This window comes from Syngnathoides biaculeatus, chromosome 14 (assembly GCF_019802595.1).
Source record: "Syngnathoides biaculeatus isolate LvHL_M chromosome 14, ASM1980259v1, whole genome shotgun sequence".
Classification (NCBI taxonomy): domain Eukaryota; kingdom Metazoa; phylum Chordata; class Actinopteri; order Syngnathiformes; family Syngnathidae; genus Syngnathoides; species Syngnathoides biaculeatus.
The window spans coordinates 3,883,857-3,907,771 of record NC_084653.1 but is presented as its reverse complement, the minus strand read 5'-3'; the positions used below and the strand labels follow the sequence as shown (position 1 = coordinate 3,907,771).

At 41.3% G+C, this 23,915-nt stretch overlaps 1 protein-coding gene across 3 annotated transcripts in view; it reads left to right on the top strand.

Annotated features, from left to right (window-relative positions):
- Positions 1-836: 836 nt before the first annotated feature.
- LOC133512399 (inactive dipeptidyl peptidase 10-like) overlaps positions 837-23,915 on the top strand; it is a 150,952-nt gene continuing 127,873 nt past the window's right edge. For all 3 annotated transcript variants that reach the window (XM_061841981.1, XM_061841980.1, XM_061841979.1), the window contains exon 1: positions 837-981. In XM_061841981.1, the coding sequence (XP_061697965.1) occupies positions 925-981 (57 nt within the window). In that variant the 5' untranslated portion in view covers positions 837-924. The remainder of the gene's footprint in view (positions 982-23,915) is intronic.

Below are 23,915 nucleotides of genomic sequence, written 5' to 3'. Positions count from 1 at the left end.
ATTGAACATATTTGAACAAAATATGAACGGATAAGAGCATTTTAATCATGTGTATGAGAGTGTTTTAGTAGTTAAGAGTGCGGGAGTATTCTGAATTTTATCTCTATCTCCTCATAGGCAGGTATACCCTGGATTTGTAGTCAATTACATTTTTGACAAACAACCACTAATGCTCAGATTCATAGCTTTACACAATTTATACAGACCATGCATGTAGCTCAAATGTTGAAAGAAGTAAGAGTATCCAGAGAACACCCACATAAGCATTGCACGTTACCATAAGCACGTTGGTATTATTTGTTTGCGCCAATGTTTGTTTTGTTTTTTTAATGTCAGTTACCTTGGTTAATTTGTTCAGGTTGATCCCTGGCAATTCTTTATGCTTGTTAAATTAGTTGTGGTTTTTTTTGTTTCACAACAATGACTTGTGGAGATGTATGCTATTAATGACATATGGTCGACAAATTCAAAACCGTTTTTAAAAAAATACAATGTCAAATGATTTAACTGGGTGGTCTTACTGTGCATTTACGAACATAAAGTAACATATTAAAATAATTACACTCGGGTGTCTGTCATATTTTGTGCCTGGGTATGAATGCATTTGAGCCAAAGAAAGATAGCGTTACTTATTTGATTCGGTGACGAGTTTGTCCAAAAATCACCTCCTTCATAGGCTGATGTGAGAGTGCAAGCGTGCAGGCGTCGGTTTCTCCACACCCACACCCACATCCACACGCAGATGCTTCTCCCCCCCCCCCCCCCGCCCTCCCGCAGCCCCTTACACAATTGGCTGGTGACGAAATCAGCTCCAATAAGCTTTCGCACTTCTACCATCCAGCTGCACATCCTCCTTTGCTTCGAAGGAAAGGACCCGGCTGTTTCCCCCGCAGCGATACATCGACTTTTCCGGAGGAGTTTACCATGACAGCGACCAAGGAGCAGCCGAATCAGAGGCAGAATCAACCGCAGCAGGAAGAGGTGGGCAAGTGGGATTTATTGAGAAGCGCGTTGCTCCGTTTATACCTTTTAATATTCAATCGCCACCCAAAGCGTATCGGTCATTTACTAAGGTTCATCGAAGCATTTCAACATGCCATACCGGAGCCAGCTGTGCACGGATCTCGCTGTAAAACTGCAGCATGTGGGGAACGGTTGAGGGGGAGACTGCATGCGCACGACGCATTGTAATTCAGCCCTTGCCTCCTGTCAGCTGCCCCCGACACCTTGGGAAGGAATCACTTTGGATGCTAAAATGGCATATATGCACCAACGCTTCCAAACATGCATTGCGCTCGACAGGCATCGTGGGCTCTCATTGGAGGGCTCATTTGTCACTTTTAACATATCGCTTGGGATCATTTTCATATAATTTGATGAAAATGGGCTAAGATAATTGGGGAGAAAGAATAAAATTAGCCATTTTTGGGAACGATTTTATATAGGCAAATGTCTCTGATGCTGAAATAGCCACATTTTGAGGCTCATTGTCAAAAAGTTGTTGATGACTTAAAATTTTGGGTAAAGGCAATCTTAATTGACAGAGGAAATTTTGTTAGCCCATTCAAATAGGCTTTTAGCTTAACAGTAAAGACACAATTTACATGTTGTCCCCAAACTCTGCAGATATGAGCGCTTAAATTCTTCTGATTACTCTTTGAACCCATTACACACTTGTCTTTATACAAATGAAATAACAGTAAAGACATGTCTTTGTTCTGACATTTTCACAAATTCATGCATATTTATTAATGTCTCAGAAATCATATTGCTGTCTGGCATTATGTGAATCCAAAATGGCTGCCTCCACCTGGGAGTTGAGCTCACAGATCCCTCTGGTGTATTGTATCAACATAAGTGGTCTCTTGACAATGGTAAAAACACTTTGAGTGACAAAGAAGGACTATTTGTTAAAGAAGTAAGAAAAATAATTCTGTTGAGACAAATATGCATTCGCGTTACCTCTCATGGAAACAGCAACAATTTAATTGACATCTTCAGAAATATGTTTAAAAATCATGCAACTTCCTTTTGGACACTTGACTGGAAAAATTATTGGCATTAAAATATTTTAAAATATTGCTTAAATTTTCAATAATAATATAATTAAAAATTTTTCTTAGTTACAATTATGCCTTTTTGATTGCCAATAATTCCAACACTTCTGTCAGTAAAATTGACTTGTTTTCAAGAGGAAAATGAGTGGGCCATGTGTTTGCTGTGATCGAGCACATTATTTGAAAATGACCCTCCACCAGTTGTATTAGAATGAAATCAAGGTTCTCTGTCAGGGCTGTGGAGTGCAACAGAGTAACTACACTTTTTTTTCCTGACCAAATTCCTGTGCTCTTGTCACATTTAATTACTGCTTTCCTTTCTCTAAATGTTTTCAATGTCCCTTCAGACATTTGCAACCTAGGTCAATGTGCCGTTCTCTAATTTTATAAATGATACAGCGCTCACCTCCTTCACAGTAGTATTTCCTCTGAGAGGCAGACAAATATGTCATCGGTCCTCTGAATTTAATTGAGCCTGAGAGTCTTTATTGAAGAAATTGAAACCTCTGCCTTGTGATGTTTCTTTGCCTGAATGGTCTTCTGAGATGGCATTGGAATTTTCGCACTACTATATATAATGCTCAGAGAATGAAAAAGTATTGGGCATTTCAGAAGATTGCGTGTGATATTACTCAGGAGCAATGTTAACTTGCTCAGTGATGCAACTGTCAGATCACCATTACAGTGGGCCCTTTAATGCTGCTTGTTGATGTTTCAGATGCTTTAATTGGAGGCTTTTGGATGTCAGTTATACCTTTCATCTAACAGATGTATGAAATCAGCTTCAAATTATTGATGATAAAAATAAATCTCTATAAGTATTAGACCAAAGGCAATCACATCATGTTGAGTGCATCACTCAGTAGAGAGCGCAGGCTACAGTTGAGGCCAATATTTGTGTTCGCCTGGCTAGATTTCCAGTCAAAAAAAATTCCCTTTGTTGAATGAATATCGTTTAGCTTGAAATAAGAGATAAAACACTTCAAGTTGTGTTGGTGGTGAAATAATAATAATAATTAAACGAAAACAGTGGCGGCACGGTGGAGCAGCTGGTAAAACGTTGGGCTCACAGTTCTGAGGACCCGCGTTCGATCCCGGCCCCACCTGTGTGGAGTTTGCATGTTCTCCCCGTGCCTGCGTGGGTTTTCTCTGGCCCCTCTGGTTTCCTCCCACATCCCCAAAACATGCAACATTAATTGGACACTCTAAATTGCGCCTAGGTGTGATTGTGAGTATGGCTGGTTGTCTCTATGTGCCCTGCGATTGGCTGGCAAACAGTTCAGGGTGTACCCTGCCTCCTGCCTGTTGTCAGCTGGGATAGGCTCCAGCACTCCCTGCGACCCTCGTGAAGATAAGGGGCAAAAGAAAATGGATGGATGGATGAAAACAGTTTAACTAATCTTTGGCCAGCACATTAATCAATTCTGTAATGTCTGAGAGTGGTGGAGTCAAGTTACCTTAATATTGTTTGTAAAGTGTATTTTTTTTTTGTTAGTTTTTGCTGTTAGCACAAGTGAAACACAAAAGAAACAAAAATAAAAAAAACACATCAATAAGTGTCTTTTAAATTATAAGGCGTCAAGGGGATCACTGTAACACTAAAGAAATTTCAAAGTTATGCATTCCAAAGTGGGTGGCCATTGCCAAAGGAATGTAGAAAAATGTGGGTATTGAGTTCCCAAAACTCAATTTGGAAATTGGCTGTGTTGTTTTCCGGTCATTCTCTTAAAACCCTGATCTCACTGGCCTGGGGATTAGCTGGCAACGTGATTGAAACCGAGTTGCCGCTGGTTGTGGAAACGTGTCTCCTGGAGTCTCTGGTTTGCCAACCCACTTTGATTTCACTTTAATTGGCAACTCACTGTATCGTGAAAAAAAGCTTAATGTACGAGCTTTAATATAAACTGTGAGCAATTGTCACCAAAATTTGCGTGGACATCTCTTTCTATGCCCACAAATACGTTATACACGGCATTATTTTTGATTGTATGGATATAAAAAGTGAAGATTTTCCCTCTTATATAGAAAAAGCTCAACTTTGGCTCTGTGACCGAAATATTAGAAGTAAAACGCTGTTGTTCCTCATTTGTTCGTGACCATGCACGTTGCTAATGCTAAGCTGTGGAAGTGGCTGGACCTCAGCTACTTCACATACACGAGTGCTTCTCAATTATTTTCTATTATCCCCCCCACTAGCAAGAAGAAAACAATTGGCACCCCCCCCACTCTCTGCCACGACAATACACATGATCATTTTTCTAGAAAATTGTTATACGTACAGCTCTACATAACATTGTATCAACATTAACATTAAAGAAAACAAAAAATAAATATAGTCCAATTTACAGCAAAGAAAACTTTATTAAGATTGTTCTTTAGTCTGTAACAGAAAAAATTTAAAGTGCATCAACTTGCTTGAAATTTAAAAAAATCTTTGTCAAAACTAGACATTTTTGACCGATTTATTGCACCATCAATCCATCCATTTTCTTTTGGCACTTATCGTCACAAGGGTCGCAGGGAGTGCTCGAGCCTATCCCAGCTGTCAACGGGCAGGAGGCGGGGTACACACTGAACTGGTTGCCAGCCATTCGCAGGGCACATAGAGACAACCAGCCACACTCACAATCACACTTAGGGGCAATTTAGAGTGTCCAATTAATGTTGCATGTTTTTGGGATGTGGAAGGAAACCAGAGTGCCCAGAGAAAACCCACGCAGGCACGGGAAGAACATGCAAACTCCACACAGGCGGGCCGGGATCAAACCCGGTCCTCAGAACTGTGAGGCCAACGCTTTACAAGCTGATCCTCCGTGTCTTATTGCACCATTTGATATGAAATACAGTCAACAATTAATAACTTCAAATTCAGTCCAGCAACATTAACTCATGAGCAAAATATATAAAACCCTTTAACTTCCAAAACAAAAATGAAAAAATCTGGCGACACGGCGTCTCAGCTGGTAAAGTGTTGGCCTCACAGTTCTGAGGACCTGGGTTCAATCCCAGCCCTGCCTGTGTGGACTTTGCATGTTCTCCCTGCGTCTGCGTGGGGTTTTCTCCAGACACTCCAGTTTCCTCCCACATCCCCAAAACATACAAAATTAATTGGACACTCTAAATTGCCCCAAGGTGTGATTTTGAGTGTGGATGTTTGTCTGCATGTGCCCTGCGATTGGTTGACAACCAGTTCAGGGTGTACCTCGCCTCCTGCTCGTTGACAGCTGGGATAGGCTCCAGCACTCCCCGCGACCCTTGTGACAATAAGCGACAAAGAAAATGGATCGATGAATAAATCTGCTTTGGTGTGGCAGTCACTATGATTTGACGGACGCGTATGTACCTGCACGCCATCGCACTCGCAAAACTGCACAGTCAAGGACGAAAAGTTTATGAGTTGAAATACATACAGTAAATATTGAAAGACGTCGCTCATTTTGTGTAGTCTTGACCAAAGTTCCCTCCAAGCTGTGCCACCGCAAATGCGCACTTGTCGCACACTTTCAGCGCACATGAAAACCAATCCAGGGCAGTGAACCACAGCCTGATGTCTTTGTTTTTTTTAAAACATGGAAGCACATGGTCTCAACGAGTTGCTGCTCAGCCTAATTCTGCTTCCTAGTTTACGTGACACCGCCACCCTCCGCTCTTAAAGGGGTACACTCATAATTACAAACAGAACACACCCACAACTTTATATCTTCGAGCATGACTGGTGGACCACACCCGTAACTTTATATCTGCGGGCATGACTGACCACAACTGTACACTTTTCAAATCTGAGTGACTGGTGTGAGGTTTTTTGCACTGAGCAATTTGGTGCAGTACCTTATATGATGCTAACAGCGCTCGCTTGTTTACTGAAGTAGCTTTCACTAGCGGGATGATTAACAATATTTTTGCTGAAAAAGTCTAGCGGCCTATAGAATGACTGGGGTGTAATGTCTATAAGTGGCGCATTCATTTATTTGGCTTCATACTGTCCTCTACCAATATTCTAGACACAGTAAACACACCGGTCTCCCACTGTATTCACAGTGAAGCCAAGCGCTTGATAGGCTTCTTTATATTTCCTCGTATTAGCTCTCGGGCGACTTTCTTTTGTTTCATTGTCGTCATCTGTCTCTGCCTGTTTTTTCATCCCTGTTTAAAAAAAAATATGTTGTCTCTAATCGGTTCGTTTACTGTACTTCAGATCGTCTGCTTGGTGTAAGTAAAAAAAAAAAAAAAACAACACAATAGAGCGAATACTCTGTGCGCACACTGACATTGTGAGTGGCATTGCCAACAACTGTAGTGGATGTGCAGTTACACTTTCATCTCATACAGCAAAAAAATAAAATAAAAATTCCCCAGGGGGACTCACCCCATTATTTGAAAAGCACTGACGTATACTGTTAAGGAGAGAGCACTGAGGGTGTGGTATGGTAACTCCTGGCCATCTTTTTTAAATTTCTGGTTGACAGCATCGACTGGGAGTCTCACAGACATTTTATTGTTTTTTTTGTTAAATCACATATAATTAAGTGTTCTAAATAATTAGTCCAGTTCCATTTTTTTACACCTCTAAAAAATAACTCAGGTTGGAAATTGTGATGCTATATGTATCAAATCGTGACCTGAATGTATGTTGTATGTCACATGTTTTGTGGCAATGTCTCCCAGACACCTCCCTGGTGAGAGCAGAAGCAATATTTTCGTCTCCTAGTCCATTGTCTGGCAGTCTCAGCGATGTCTCCGCCAGTGAGATAAGGGTCAAACACAAATTCTAAACACATAAATAACAACAAAAGCAGACTTCATATGTCTGGAAAATTATTTAAGGATTTTTTTTTTTTTTTTAAGTCAAGACGCTTGCATCATGTTTGCGTTAGTGGCTGCTGTGAGCCAAAGCTATTTCTATCTCACCCTCAGTCAAACCACAGTCTGTATACATAACTCCATGACAAGCTCTTTACAGGGCAACTCTTCAAAGTTGCATGGCCATGCTGAAAGAATAACAAAGACCAACTCATTGAAAGGTCTTTAAAGGGGAAATCCACTGGTTTGCATTAACAATGTAGCCATCGGTCATGTAATATGTACTCTATTTTGACAATGTAATGTTAAATCCTCTGTCATTTAATCGTGTTTTGAGAAGATTTTTATTGACAATTACAAATTTTCAGGGGCACTGCCATTTTCGCGAGTCACATGACCTACGTGTGCGGATGTGACGTGTTACGTGCCGCAAGAAAAGTTTGATTACATGGAACACCATTTATGCCCAGCACTGATTTCTTGGATTTATCCTCATCTGATGAAGAAACAACACATACACAACCGTGAGCAGTACAGCGCCGCGGCTCAGGGAGCCGCTCACAGCTTGTGTATGGAAGTATTCCTCTGTCATCCCGATCAACCGAGCGGCCGAGCCGCTCATGGCTGTGCTGCTCTCGGCTGTGTATGGAAGTATTCCTGTCTTTCTTCACCAGTCTTTCCTACCAGAAGACACCCAAGGTACTCTCCTTTCTGCCTCTCTGAATACCTTGGCAGTAATATTCCAGTCTTTTTGGAGCTCTTCCTGACTATCTAGAGCCTGTCTCACCTCTTTTCAAAAGGCCACACAAAATTCTTCCTTTCTCAACTTCCACCACCTGTTTCTTTGCTCTACCTTTTGTCTTCTTAATCTTCCTACCCACTAACCAGTCATCTTACACACCACCATCCTATGCTGTCGAGCCACACTCTCCCCAACACTACCTTGCAATCGTAACCTCCTTCAGATTACATTGTCTGTACAAAATATAATCCACCTGTGTGCTTCTACCCCCACTCTTGTAGGTCACTCTATGTTCCTGACTCCTCTAGAAATAAGTATTCGCCACTGCCAATTCCATCCTTTTTGCAAAGTCCGCCACCATCTGCCCCTCAAAGTTTCTTTGCTTTGCTGACTTACTCATCACTTCTTCATCACCCCCATTTCCTTCGCCAACATGTCCATTGAAATCTGCACCAGTCACAACTCTCTCTCTGTCTTGGATACTCAGGACTACTTCCTACTGGCCGGATCTGTCACGACCCATCGATACGGAAGTAGGACCCAAATGCAGGATTCGGGAGATGCAAGGTAGTTCGGGGAAAAACGTTTATTATTAGAAGGTCGGGGATCAGGCAGTCAGTCAGGTGCAGCAGCGGTCGTTGGGACGTCAGGCGTAGAGAGCAGGTCAGCGGGCAGGCAGGAGTGGGTACACGGGAGAACGAGCAAAGCAGGCAGGAGTATCAAGGGAGTCAGGCTTACGGGGTCGGTCGGAGAACAGGCGAAAGTCGGTACAGACGGGTTGACGATCAGGGATACTAGAGTGCTGGAACGGGACATGAACCTCAACGATCTGGCGGAGAACCAGTCGTCACCGGGTCCTATATATACAGGGGATAATCAGCCCGCATGAGGCGCAGGTGTGTGCCTCCCAATTAGCGCGACCGCGAGGGCACCCGCACAGCCCGGGCTGGAGTGGTAGGATCATGACAGATGCACAATATATCAAATTTTCTCATCATGTCAACTAACTCCTGAGCGTTTCTTGTCATAGTCCCAACATTCAAAGTCCCTACACACAGTTGTATGGTCTTTGCATTTCTCTTCTTCTTCTGCTGATTAAGCCGATTTCCTCCTCTTTTTTTGTTTTTTTTGTCTTCGACCTACATTATCTGAATTTCTACCTACACCTTGCAGATTCACATTTCCGGGTGCGGGCATAGGAAGCCCGGGCCACGACCTGACCGTTATGCAATTCGTATGATGAACGCTCATTTATGTTTGGCACAGTTTTATGCCAGATGCCCTTCCTGACACAACCCTTTGCATTTATCCGGGCTTGGGACCGGCCGACAGGTAGCACAATATTGTGCTGCCCAATGGGGTGCAGATACTAAAAAAGAAGAAGCATTCAAATAAAGAAAGTCAGCACATAAGATACACAATTCACATACTACCTAATCTATGTTAAGGTCAAATGAAAGCAATCACATGAACATAGTAAGCACATAAGGTACACAAATCACATAATACCTGTGTGAAAATATAAAGGATATGTTGATTTAAAGGATAAGTTGAAGGAAGGAATTCAAACCACAATGGCCCTCACTCTAGTAGTTGAAGGATGAGTTCACGTTTGATGTTTGGTCCTTGTTGTATACGCTACGTAAGTGTTGTTAGCACGCTGGGCTAACTTAGGCCAAGCAGCTTCGACGCGAACGATACGGCTCAAATTCAGGTACTAAGATTGCACAGATGGTGATTTTACTCCACTGAAGTCATCGCCAGGAGCGTCCCACGTCGAGTAATCACAACATTTGGTCCAAATTCAGCAGGATTTATTGAATTACGATCGGGCTGGTCAGAGCTTCCTGTTTAAACTGCTACCAGTTTGAAGACCGGAAGCAAACATCCACAGCATACATATAATAAACAATTGGTGAATATACAATACCACATAATTAAAACTTATCTGAAATTATTTCACAGATTATTCTGACTGGAAACATCAAAAATTATATTTAGGCTCTTATAATATGTGAAAGAGAATATCGCATGGTTACTTTTAGCATCTGCAAAACAAAGACTCTGTAATACTTCTTCAAAGGTTAACATTGCCAAGGTTACATCTAGAGTTGGAGGATATTCTCTCTTTATAGTGTCCTCAAATTGGCTTATATTTGACCACCAAAAAAGATGGAATGGTTAATGTTAAAAAAATACATTTCTGTAGTCAGTTGTGACTTGCACCCGATATCTTTTTTCATGGTCCGTTTTGCAGAGGCATTGTAATTTCTATAATGACTATAATAATTTTATTTTGTCTAAACACATGAGATGGTGTGTTGCAAACAAAGAAAACAAAAAAAAAACAACCTGTATATCTGGCACAAGAGCCCACATAACTGTGCATCCATTTTCTTAGCTGCTTATCCTCACAAGGGTCGCGGGAGTGCTGGAGCCTATCCCGGATGTCAACGGGCAGGAGGCAGGATACACCCTGAACCGGTTGCCACCGAATCGCACGGCACACGGAGACAGAAAACGTCACACTCACAATCACACCTAGGAGCAATTAAGAGTGTCCAATTAATATTGCATGTTTTTGGGATGTGGGAGGAAACCGGAGTGCCCGGAGAAATCCCACGCAGGCATGGCGAGAACATGCAAACTCCACACAAGAGGTACTGGGATTTCCCATTCCTCAGAATTGTGAGGCCAACACTCAACAGCCTTGCCACGGTCCTGCCATAAATTGACATATTATTTTTATTATTATTATATCTTGGAACATGGTCCTCGGTTGGAAAAGGGTGGCATGCCCTCTCTGGGTTGGGGATAAGACGCTGCCCCAAGTGGAGGAGTTCAAGTATCTTAGGGTCTTCTTCACGAGTGAGGGAAGAATGGAGCGGGGGGATCAAAAGGAAGATCAGTGTAGCATCTGCAGTGATGCAGGCTTTGTATCAGCCCGTTGCGGTAAAGAGGGAGCTAATTCCAAAGGTGAAGCTCTCAATTTACCAGTCCTTACCCTCACCTATGGTCACGAGCTCTGGGTTATGACCGAAAGAACAAGATCCTGGCTGGATACAAGCGGCCGAAATGAGTTTCCTTCACAGGGTGTCGAGGCTTTCCCTTAGAGATAGGTTGAGAAGCTCAATCATCTGGGAGGGATCAGTGTCGAGCCGCTGCTCCTCCACATTGAGAGGAACCAGATGAGGTGGCTGGGCATCTGATCCAGATGCCTCCTGGACACCTCTCGATGAGTCGGTCTCAGAGGTTTGGTGGAAGCCATGGCACAAACTGTGTGCATGGGTGCATCCGTCTGTAAAAGCCTTTTCACACTGAATTTAAGACCCAATGCACCATTGACAAACCCATTAATTGTGTATTTCCACGTCCCATTCGAAAGTTTCCCCAAAGAGTACCCAGGACATGCTCAAGAGACTACAACTCTAGACTGGACTGGGAACACCTTGGGATCCATCCGGAAAAGTTGGATGATGTGGCTGGGGAAAGGGAAGTCTGCGTACCCCTGTTAAAGCTACTGTCCCCGTGACCCCGACCCTGAAAAGTGGTAGAAGATGGATAGATGGATGGATGGATGTGCTTGTGGCCTTTTGTTTTGGGGGGTGTGCACCAGAACTTGGCACTTTAGGGCAGGGTTTTACTTTGCACAGGCAACAGTTATTTATTTATTCATTCATTTTATTTTTCTTTGGACGGACCAGGGGCTGTGGGGCGCTGCTTCCTATACCGATTTTAACCATTAGGTTGTAGGTTTAGAGTTTGGGGTGCTGTGGTATGTGGTTGTGTGAGCTTTATCCCAGTCTATTCCGGTGTGGGGTTGCTCCAGTTGGGTTTTCCCTCTGTGTTCATCAAAAAAGCACAATTTTAAGACATTAAATGACTTATTATCTCGCTTTTAAAGAATTAATCGATGGTAAAGGTTTCTTTTAGAATAACATAATGAACTATTTGCTATCTTTCTGTCTGCTTACCCAGACTAAAGTTGAATTGTTATATTAAATTTATGACCATATTGCAAACGTTTGCTCCTTAAATCTTTCTTGATGATAGTGAGAGGATAATGGCACAAATATGAGGAAAGGAAAGTCAGTGTTAAACATTTGAAGCACATTCATTGTGGTAATGTGAAGAAAAGTAGATTATCTATTTGTCTTTCTTGGTCTTTGCACTTAAATGCACAACAGACTTTAAGTTTAGTTCATGTTTAATGAGATATTGTTGCACTAAACTTTCAAGTTAACCGAGCTAGTTTACCTGCTTTGGACAGATGAGGGTAGACATTAAAGGAAGTTGTCTATATTATGTTTGAAGCGCAAACCTTACATGTTCCACTTGTCTTTTTTTTCCTGATTTTAATAAAATAAAAAAAATAAATGACAATCCTCTTTGAATCCAATTAGAATCATAGAGTATTTGGCCAGCACCAGTGCTTTGAAGTGTCAGCCATCTGGGAAGGAGTCCAATCAGATTTCAAGGGGGTCCAATCCTACCCAGACCACCCCTCTGGCTCCACCATTGGGTGGATGGCTTCGACAGATACCAGGAACAATATCCCATCTCTGTCCAGATGAGTGCAACATCGGCAGCTAAAATCTTCACCAAAACCTTTAAGCTCGCAGGCCTTTGATCGAGGATCCGAGCTTGAAGGAGATGCGGTACTGCCCTTGTCGATGAGAACAAGCTCAACAAACCATGTAAGTCACAACCAGTATGTTATTCACAAGTTGAGTGTGTTAGAACACAATGCTGTAAATCACGTTATTTATACAATAAAGTATAATAATATACTATACTATAATATTCTCCATTTATGGTTAGGCTCTTAAAATAAAGACATGGGCTTTCTTGCTTCTGCTCGACTATGACTTACAGCACAGTGTGTCGTTCAGTACCACAAATTTCCTCCTTTATTTAAAATAACTGGATATGTTAAAATCACTGATGCACTGACCAAAAAAAAAACAAAAAAACCTCATGTACAAAAATAAGAACCTTACAGTATAAAAACATTGCTCGCCCTTGGAAGGCTGGTGTGTTTAATGTGAAGAAGACTGTTTCACAGATGAAATTGTTGTATTTGATTTATGTCATAACTTTAAAAAGCCAATAAAGCTTTGATGGGATTTTTAAAAAGAAAATTTTATTGTTTGTGGTAAGTTCGGTCATAGTTTTCTAGAGGTAAAATGTGAATTTTGTAAGATCATATAGCCTTTGGGGTTGACGCGTATGGAAGTAGGTCTTCCTCAAAACTTAAATTTGCCCAGCCAGGAGTTGATTTGTCAAGCTTGAAATTGTTTTTCTTCTTTCAGTATGCTATCCATCCATTTTTTGTACCGCTTTCCCTAACTAGGGTCGCAGGCGTGGTAAAGGCTATCGCAGATATGTTTGGGTGAGAGGCAGGGTACACCCTAACCTTGGATGCCAGCCAGTCACAGGGCACATACTTTTTTTTAACAACCATTCACTCTCATTAACACCAAGGAGAAATTAAGGTCTTCAATTCACCTAGAATCCATGCTCATAGGCTGTGGGAAGAAAGCAGTGCACCCAGACAAAATCCTTGAAGGCAGGGGAAGAACATGTAAACTCCACAAGGATGATAATGGCTTCAAACCTGGGTCTTCAAAATTGTGAGAGCAATGTGCTAACCAGATGGTCACCATGCCACCTCATTCATTAATTTGTGATGAAATAAAAACTGACTTGAAAAAGATGCATTTTTTTTTTTTTATCACTTGGCCATTCTAAAACAGTTCTTAACCTGCGCTTGCTCAAACCCCAGTGGTTCGGTGAGTCAGTCGCAGAGGTTTGGTGGAAGCCATGGCACAAACTGTGTGCATGGGTCCATCTGTCTGTAAAAGCCTTTTCACACTGAATTTAAGACCCAATGCACCATTGACAAACCCATTAATTGTGTATTTGGTGAGAAGATTTGACAACGCAACTCCGTGTCGCTTTGCGTAGTGATGCTCAAGTTTGGTGTCAGAGCGCCGCGCCTTCAGTTGAAAGCGGCGTAGCTGTGGCGCTAGATGAGTGTTAACAATGAACAGACATGAGTAGAACCCTTTCTGGATACGCCAGTGCGGTGAAGCAGCCTGGCTAACCGCCAAGCCTGCGTGGTGGCCATGTTGGGGAGGTTGACGTTCCATTCAAAGGCAATGCATGGACATTAAAAATCAAAATGACCATGCTCATTTTTCAACCAATTGTCATGAGATTCACATTTATCGCACAGAACGTTTGAAAAAGAACAGAAAAATTAATCTTACCAATGAAAGTTTATTCCCGGTTCTCTTGTTTTGATTGTATGACGTGTACCACTGCATGGGGCACAATATGGAGACATCTTTGTTGTCTGTCTTGTTTTTCATGCTCACCACAGACATGGTTTGTGACTCTGACACTTATCCCCGACGAGCCAAGAATTTGCAGTTGTTGTGTTGTATCTAGCCTTTGTTCATACCAACAATGCCAGAGATCCTAATGACTCTCCATTTTTCATCACCCCACAAATTTATACCATCTGTGGTTTTGGGTTGTACCTTCAACTTGGAGCATAAATAGTTGAGTTTTTCCACTCCACCTCAGGCTATTGTGTCCTTGTTGCATAAACTGATGATGACTATTCAGATGAATAGAGATACGGACACCAGACAACCAGTGGAATACACTTATGCCTTGAGAATGAAATGACCTGGACGAATGATAAAATTCACAGGTTTGATTGCAATAGACCAACAAGGTTGAAAACCATCCATGCTCCTTCAACCGCTTCCAAATATGAGCAAGTTTGCGCCAAATCTTAAACAAAAATTGCTTTTGAAGAATAGAGGGATCAAAAAAAGGCTCACATTTTGTGTGGGATTTTATTTAAAAAATATTTGAGAGTGGCACTTCATGCAGTTCTCTGGGGGCACAAGCAAGTGCAATAAATGCAGAGGGTTGCATTAGGAAAGGGATCTGGCTTCAAACTTTACCAAGCAAATATGAGTGTTCATCTAAAGAATCCAATACTGGATCAGTCATGGCCCAAGTTAACAACCTCACTCACCCTTTTCTTCGCATAATCATGATTATAACCAATTGCTCAACCATTACCTATTTATTTATTTATTTATTATTTGATTATTATAATTAGGCAGCACGGTGACACAGCTGTAGAGCGTTGGGCTCACAATTCTGAGGACTGTGGTATAAATCCTGGCCTCGCCTGTGTGGAGTTTGTATATTCTCCCCCTGCCTGCATGGGTTTTCTCGGGGCACTCCGGTTTCCTTCCACATCCCAATAACATGCAACATTAATCGGACACTCTAAATTGCCCCGAGGTGTGATTGTGAGTGCGGCTGTTTGTCTCTATGTGCCTTGCGATCGGCTGGCAACCAGTTTAGGGTGTATCCTGCCTCCTGTCTGTTGACAGCTGTGATAGGCTCCACCACTGACCCGTGACCCTTGTGAGGATAAGCGACTAAGAAAATGAATGGATGGATAAATACTTATCTAGCGCTGTGAAAAATTATTCGCCCCATTCCTGATTTCATTTTTTTTGCACATCTATCGCACACAAAGGTTTAAAATCATCAAACCAATTTTAATATCACTCAAAGACCACCCAAGGAAATACAAAATGCAGTTTTCTAATGACAGCTCAATTGATTAAGGCTCAAAGAAAATCCAAACCTTTTGATACTCTGTGAAAACGCAATTGCTCCCTGAACACAATAATGGGTTGTGCCACCCTTGGCAGCAATAGCTGAAATCAAGAGTTTGTGATACTTAGTAATGACTCCTTCACATTGGTCTGGAATAATTTTGTCCCACATTTCTTTGCAGAATTGTTTCAACTCCACCATATTGAAGGGTTTCTAGCATGAACCGCCCGTTTAAGGTCACACCACAGCATCTCAATTGGATTTAAATCAAGACTTTGACTTGGCACTCCAAAATCTTAACTTTTTTTTTTTTTGAGCCCTTCAGAGGTAGACTTGCTGGTTTCTTCCAGATTGTTGTCCTGCTGCATGATCCCAGAGCGCTAGAGTTTTAGGACACAAACTGAAATCCGGATGTTCTCCTTCAGATTTTTCTGGTACACAACAGAATTCATTGTTCCATCAGTCACACCAAGTTGTCCTGGTCCTGAAGCAGCAAAAGACTGCCAATACCATGCTTCACTGCTGGTATAATGTTCTTTTTATCAAATGTGGTGTCATTTTTATTCTATTTTATTTAGATGTAACGGGCCGCACACCTTCCAAATTGTTCAATAATTGACTTGTCAGTCCACATAATTTTTTCCAAAAGTCTTGAGGATCATCCAGATGTCTTTTGGCGAGCGTAAGATGAGCCTTTGTATTCTTTACTGACAGAAGGGGTTTTCACATGGGAATTCTCCCATGGATGCCATTTTTGACCAGTGTCTTTCTTATGGTAGAGTCATGAACCCTCACCTTAACAGAGGCCGACGAGTCCTGCAGGTCTTTAGATGTTGTTCAAGGTTCTTTGTGACCTCCTGGATGAGTTTTTGTTGCATTCTTGGAATAATTTTAGTTGGTCATCCACTCCTAAGACGATTTGACACTGTTCCTAGTTCCCATTTGTGGATAATAGTTCTGGCAGTAGTTTGCTGGAGCCCTGAAGCCTTGGAAAAGACTTTATAATCTTTTCAAGACTCACAGATTTCAATCACTTTTTTTTCTCATTTCTTCTTGAATTTGGCAATCAGGTTTTGGTATGACTTGTTAAATTGCACTCACCTTTCCCAAATTTTTGTGATGTTGTGATTTAACAAGGAGGGGAAATTACTTTTTCACAGAGAGTTAGGAAGGTTTGGATCTTTTTTGTGCTGTAATAAATTCAATTGCCTTTTGAAAACTGCATTTTGTATTTCCTTGGGTTGTCTCTGAGTGATTTTAAAATTGGTTTGACGATTTGAAACCTTTGACTGTGCTGCCTTCTGGATTAGTACAATATTACAAATAATATTTAGATATACTAATTGTTGGTAATAGTAATGGCAAACTATACATGGGCCCTGGATGGTATAAAATTATATTTGTATACTTTCATTTCTTCAAGGTGAACAACAAAAATGTTAAATTCCACTTTATAGGCCGTTGGTGCAGTAAATTCTAATGCAGGGTTGCCCAGACTTTTTTACCCTGAGATCTACTTTTCAAGCAGCCAGCCTCTCCCGAGCAGGCGACTACCGCTGACAGGGTGAGTGTAGGAGGGTGGATATTGATAATGCTCCCAGAATGATTTAAGGTTAATGTTATATTGCCTCCTACATTTAAAATACAGAATTTGCTTTTTGTGCGCTGTATTGTCTGTGCTTTCATCCTGAATCAGGCTGTGCCAAGGTGGAATTTTAAAATTACACACAATCATATCCTGCACTTTCTGCTTTGGCTTCAGACCAGACCTTTCCCACTTGGAAAAGAGAAAATCTCGTCCAGTTTAACCCCTTTTTTTCTTAGATTATTATATTATCCATTATAAAACACATTAATGGGCTCCGTAAATACTGTAACATTTCTAATTATGAGTGTACGTCTTTAAGAGGGGGGAGCGGGCGAATGGAAGGTACATTAGGAAAAGAGTGTGGTGGAGCAGCGGTTGTTGTTCGAGAAAGTTCCGTGTGCTGCTTAGAAGAAACTAGTGGCTTCTTTTCATTTTTAACAGTATGTATGTGAATTGTGCCTTTGGATGTAACAACCAGTCATCCCTCTCTCATTGAATCACATTGCAAAATGTTTTTTTTTTTTTTTTGGCATGCATTGCCGCGATCCACTGGTTGATTGCGATTGATGCATTAAGCACCCCTGTTCAAATGTTTTGCAATGATCATACAGTAACGTATATACATTTAAATATACATACATTGCTATTCCACCAAAGAATTCAGTAATAAAAAAAAATAAAATGAGAGGGTAGCTAAACCATATGCAAAGTCAAGTCATTCACTCTAAATATGAATTTTTAATGATATCATGTTTTCTCCTCCCCTCTGTCCAATCAAGGTATATTAGTGAATTATATTGTGTATATTGGTAATTGAGGGCAGAAAGCCTGCAGAGATAAGATATTTATATAAGGGAGGTTTAATTTATATTATCACTGACAGCATATGCAGTGGAAGATGCCATTTGAGAACCTCGAACACAAAGGCTCAGACATGGAATCGGATCCAGTTGCATCACAAATGTGCAGCACAAATGTTGCTGGTTTCATGCCAGATAATATTGCATACACAATATGCTCCATGGTCAATCAGATTGTGCAAACAAGCTTTCTGCGCTCAGTTTGATCAATGGAGCCCTTAAATGCAAATGTATCCAGCAGCATTCCTTAGATGACGTAGATACAAATTTCAAGGTCAACTTGCAACTCACGTGCAGAGTAGAAATACTACCCCCCCCTTCACTTAGGTATCAGGTAGAATTATTCATTTGTCTACTACAAACCAATATGATGGATTTAAAATAAAATTAAATAAGTCAGGTGGAACAATGGCTTGACTAGTTTGAGTGTCTACCTCACAGTTCTGAGGACGGGGGTTCAAATCCAGGCCCCATCTGTGTGGTGTTTTCAGGTTCTCCCTATTCCTGCGTGGGTTTTTTACTGGGCACTCCTGTTCCCCCCCCCCCCCCCCCAACATCCCAAAGACATGCACGCACATGACTCTAAATTGCCTTTAGAAGTGATCGTCAGTGCAAATGTTTGTTACTGTATGCCCTGTGATTGGCTGGCAACCTGTTCAAGGTCTACACTGCCTCCTGCCCGAAGATAACTGAGATAGGCTCCAGCACGCCTGCGACCCTGGTGAGGATAAGCGGCTCAGAAATTGGATGGATGGATAGTCAATATAAGAAAGGTATAGACTGATTTATGATGTTTCATGAAAATTGGACATGTAATGCAGGATTTCCAGAAATGTACATCTATTTTCAGGGGGCTAAAAATATATATAAACATTAAACAAGATTGTAGATGTATAAAACATAATCTGTAATACTCAGGTGAAAACCTTTGAAGTTTATTGATGTCAGAAGCTTGGAGCCCACTTAACAGTCTCGCCTTTAAAAAGTCTTCAGCTTGTATGCTTTGGGTCATTATCGATCTTGTAAAGTGCAGTCTTAATGAATTTGTTTTATTTGGATGAAGGTAAGCAATGTACTGCCCATCCACCTCAAAATTCATCATGCACATAATCAATAAACACTCATGAGCCTGTTAAATTGATAATGATTTCTCTCCCATTTATTCTGTTGAAAGTTGACTTCGGTTTCATCTGTACTAAGAGTTTGACACAAAATTTGGGTTGTCCCGATTCAGTCAAGTGATCCCAAATCAGGGGAAGTCACATAATTTTCAGCTAATTAGATGAAAAGATTCCACTTTACGAATTTCATATTTTCTAAACCTCATAAAGTGACAAAATAATCCTGATCTTGCCAAATTTAACATTTGCTGCTTCTCTTTTTGTGGAAAACTATGTAACATTTTGTGTTTGTGTGGTGGAAAGAAATATTGGGACAGATATAAAATGAAGTGATTCAGATTCTGAATTAGTTGCAAAAAAATTAACATCAGGACAACAAACAAACGCAAAATTTTCTGGTAATTTCCAGTATGGATTTCCACTGTGAATGTTATCAATATTTTCCATATTCTTGAAAATATTTTATTTATTTTGTTGTCCTTTTATAATCTGCGCCAGTGGGAGCATGTAGATATTAAAAACATCAACATTCAAGCACACATTCTCACTTATGGGAAATGTTGAGTCCTCAATCAACCTACCAAGCTGTTTTTGGGAGTGCCCAGAGAAAACCCACACCGGCACGGGGAAAACACGCAAACTCCACACAAGGGAGGCCAGGATTTGGACCGGGTTCCTCAAACCTCTGAGACAAATGTGCTAATTAATGAGGAATTAGTTATTCATGTTGAGCGGAAAATTAAAGTGAAAATTAAGGCTTCCAGGGAGGACGCTACCAATTTGGTTTAATCATGTACTGCAAAGGCTTTTCAAAAATGACTAAAATGAATAATGTATGAAAAATAAGGGATTTATTGACACCTTTTTGCAGTGATATCTCCATAATGCCTCCAAGAGTCTCCTGTATACTAGCCGGGTAGCCAGGGTGTCGTGATGAACTTGAACTCGACGTTTGGAGTTGACATTGTTTTCGCACTATAAAGGAAAAAAAACTAACACCACGTAATGTCACACAACTGCGCACAACCTTCACCAAAATTTATATGGACAACTTTCCCTAAGCCCACGTAAACCTCTGAAGATAGAACAATTGCGCCAATATTTTTAGATTTATAGATCTCAAAGTTTTATTCTATACACTTTAGTTTAACTTCGCTTAATGTCACAAAACTAGAATCAAGCATCACCAAAATGTATGTGGACATCTCTTCTTATGTGGTCTTCAACCAATGAAACCATCAGAATGTGTCAGGACCCATCGAAACGGAGGTAGGACCCAAATGCAGGAGTCGGGAGACGCAGAGGTAATTCGGGAATAACGTTTATTATTCCAAGGTTGGGGATCGGGCAGGTAGTCAGGTGCAGCAGTCAGTAGTCAGGACGTCCGGCATGGAGGGAAGGTCTGCGGGCAGGCAGGAGTCGGTACACGGGAGATCGATCAAGGAAGGCAGGAGTGTCAAAGGAGTCAGGCTTACGGGGTCGGTCGGAGAACACGCGAGGTCGGTACACACGGGAATACGATCAGAGATACGGGAGTACTGGAACGGGGCATGAACAGGAACGATGTGGCGCCGGACCAGTCGTCCCCATAGTCCTATATACGTGTGTGCCTCCCAATCAGCACAGCCGCGCGTTAACCCGCACAGCCAGGGCTGGACCGGCAGGACCATGACAGGATGTTTGTGGATTTGGATTTTGTGGCCATAAGTGTTTTGCTTAATTGAGGACTGTCTCAGTGTAACTTCGTTTAATGTCACAAAATTGGAATCAATCGTCACCAAAATATATGTGGATGTCTTTGCTTATACCGAGATCAAACCCTGAAAATATCAGAACAATCACTCCAATATTTTTTATTTTATGGACGCCAAAGTGTTATCCTATACACTTTCAGAAAACGTTTAACTTTGTGTGATTTAAAAAAAACTGCAATGAATTATCTCTAAAAGGCATGTGGACATATTATGGGGACTTTAACCGATGAAAACATCAGAAAGATTGTGCCAATATTTTGTATTTTATGGACATTAAAGTGTTTTCCTTAATCTGTGTTCATTCTCCAGGCTTATTCAGTGGCGCACACCACACAAATAGGCAAACACACACACATTCAAACTCAAACATTACATGGGTTATATTTATTGAAAAATATTATACTATACAAAGGCCTATAGGGTAACTTGTAGGTGAATTGTCATGTTGTCTGGAGACAGACGTTTTCCTGGTGAGAGTGCACACAATATTTTGCCCTCCCAGGTCATGCAGTTGCAGAGACTGATCAGTCATGGCAACATCACCAATGAGGTAAGTCCATAACGAACAGCTCTGAAAATGCTGTTTGTGTGTTGACAGACAAAACATAATTATTTCATAAAAACACTGCAAACCTCTGTGAATCACCACCAAAATAAGGTGAAAGTGTCTAATTTAAATTGACAAAAACGAGCACCCCAGAGCTTGTTTAAAGTTTGCTGAACAACATTTGGACAAGCCAGCAAAAGACTAGGATAATATAGTCTAGTCCCAGGATCGGCAACCCGCAGCTACGAAGCTGCATGCGGCTCTTTCATCCTTATGTTACGGCTCTGCGTGGCTTTGGAAAATAAATTACAAGCGTCCGATTATTTGTCTCAAAAATGTGTATCAAGTCTTCTTATTACCGTAATTTCCATCCTACAGAGCGCACCCGCTTATAAGTCTCACCCAGTACATTTGTAAAGGAAATACCATTTGGTACATACATAAGCCAAAAAAAAAAAGCGTAAAAGCTGCATGTGCCCAAATTGAAACCTACATTGAAACATGAGATAGTTACAAAGAGTTGGCAAAATTTTAAAACCTTTACTTTTTAGTATGTTTTAATGAAAAAAAAAGGCAGCCGGAATGGACTCATCCATTTTTTTTTTCACCACAAAACATGATTTTGACATATATGGCTTTTTCTAACTCCTCCCATGAAAATCCTCTTGAGGAATTTGTTTTGGAGAAGAAGCAGGAAATGACGTAATCAGCAGGAGCGCACTCAGGCGGCTTCGTGTGTTTATACTAGTTTTACCTGCTGGAAGGCAGCTCTTTGTTCCATCGTGTTAGCCAAAATGCTGGCTCGTTGTATTGCTGGATGTTGTTCGAACACTTGGGAGGATGGATTCACTCTTCGTGTTTCCAGAAGACCTGGTTCGCCCTGAAAAATGGATTGCACAGGTGCAAATGACGAGAGCTTCATGGGTTCCAAATGACAGGTAGGTGTGTTTAGAGCTGCTAAAAAAAAATAATAGTTGGTGGGTTGGGGGACGTAATCCTTTCAGAACATAAAAGATCCGCATACGTAACTCAGCCGCGAGTTACAACAACGCCGTAAAGCGGCCCGGCTCAGCACTGCAATGAGCCACCCCAGCCGAAGCCGTGATCGCCTCGTCGCGCCCAGGTCACGGTGGCTCGTTGCGCCCGGGCTGCGGCGTTGTCATCACTTGCAGCTGAGTATGCTCCATACTGTCGGGGAGTCTGTTTTTAGTAAGAAGTGATTCATATATCACCTAAATATGGCTTGAAACGATAAGGTAATATTGCCCTGGTCGCTTAATTTGATTGTAAGATGTTCTCTCCTTCGAAAAGAGCTTCCGTGTCAGAAGGAGCGTCGTAAAAATCCAAAAATCTCTGTTGTTCCTCTCCCATAGCAGGTGCCACTATGTGTTTTCAATAACGAATGTCCCAGTGTCACATCTGCTGATGACATTGCAGGCAATACGACTAATACTTCAATTTTGAGTGAGACCTCCGCAACTTTGCGCATGGATGATACCCTCTCTGCTCACATATATTTTTCTCATAGACATTGAAGTGAATATATGTATTTTCCATGGCAATTAATATATGTATTTTGGATGTGGGAGACACGGAGAGGACATGTGGGATTGAACCAGCGTCCTCAGAACTGTGAAGCCAATGGTTTACAGCTGTTCCACTTTTCCACCCACTGCTTTAATGTGGTTTTTCCAAATTTAGGTCCATCACTACACCCAGATTTTTGATCTGGTAGGTAGTACTAAATTGCAAAGATTGGAGCTTTGTGGTGACCTGTGATTGTTTCTCTTTGGCTCCAAGAACAATGACCTTGGTTTTGTTTTTGTTTAGCTGGAGAAGGTTGTGACACATCCAGTCATTAATCTCCTCAATGCATTTACAGAGAGCTTGTACAGGGGCTCAGTCTCCTTGTGATATTGTAATATACATATATTTTCCATGTCATCTACATAGCTATGATAATTTATTTTGTTGTTCTTTATAATCTGTGCCAGTAGGAGCATGTAGATATTAAACAGAAGAGGTTCCAAAATGGAACCTTGGGGAACTCAACCTGTCACAAAGTGCTTCCTATTCACCATGAATGTTTGAACCAATTTAGCACAGGTCCAGAAAGACCTGCCCAGTCCTCCAGCGATTTGAGTAGTATGTTGTGTTCAAGTGTATCAATGTAAAACTGAGATTGATTAAAACAAAGATGGCAATTTTCCCATTATCTGTATTCAAACATATGTCATTGAACACTTTGGTCAGAGCAGTCTCAGTGCTCTGGTGCTGTCTGAAACTTGACTCGAAGGCATCATAGCAGTTATTTTGGGTTTTAAAAAAATCTGTTGAAAAAAAAACACTTTCCATGATCTTCCTAAAAAAGTGGGAGATTTGAGATTGGCCTGTAGCAGTTCATTTGCATCTTGTCGAGATTGTCCTTTTTCAGCAGAGGTTGAATTACAGCTGTTTTAGTGGCTCTGGGAACACACCTGACATTAAGGATAAGTTCACAATCCGTAACAGATCTGACACTAAATTCTTTGAGTCCTTTTTGAAAAAATATGTTGGCAGGTTGTCTAGACAGCAAGACGAGGACTCCAATTGATGTAAAGTGTCCACCAGGTCATTGCTGTTAATGGGTTGGAAATGTATTCTTTTCCTTTCGGCTAGTCCTGTTAGGGGTCGCCACAGCATGTCATCTTTTTCCATCTAAGCCCATCTCCTGCATCTTCCTCTCTAACACCAGCTGCCCTCATGTCTTCACTCACAACATCCATCAACCTTCTCTTTGGTCTTCCTCTCGCT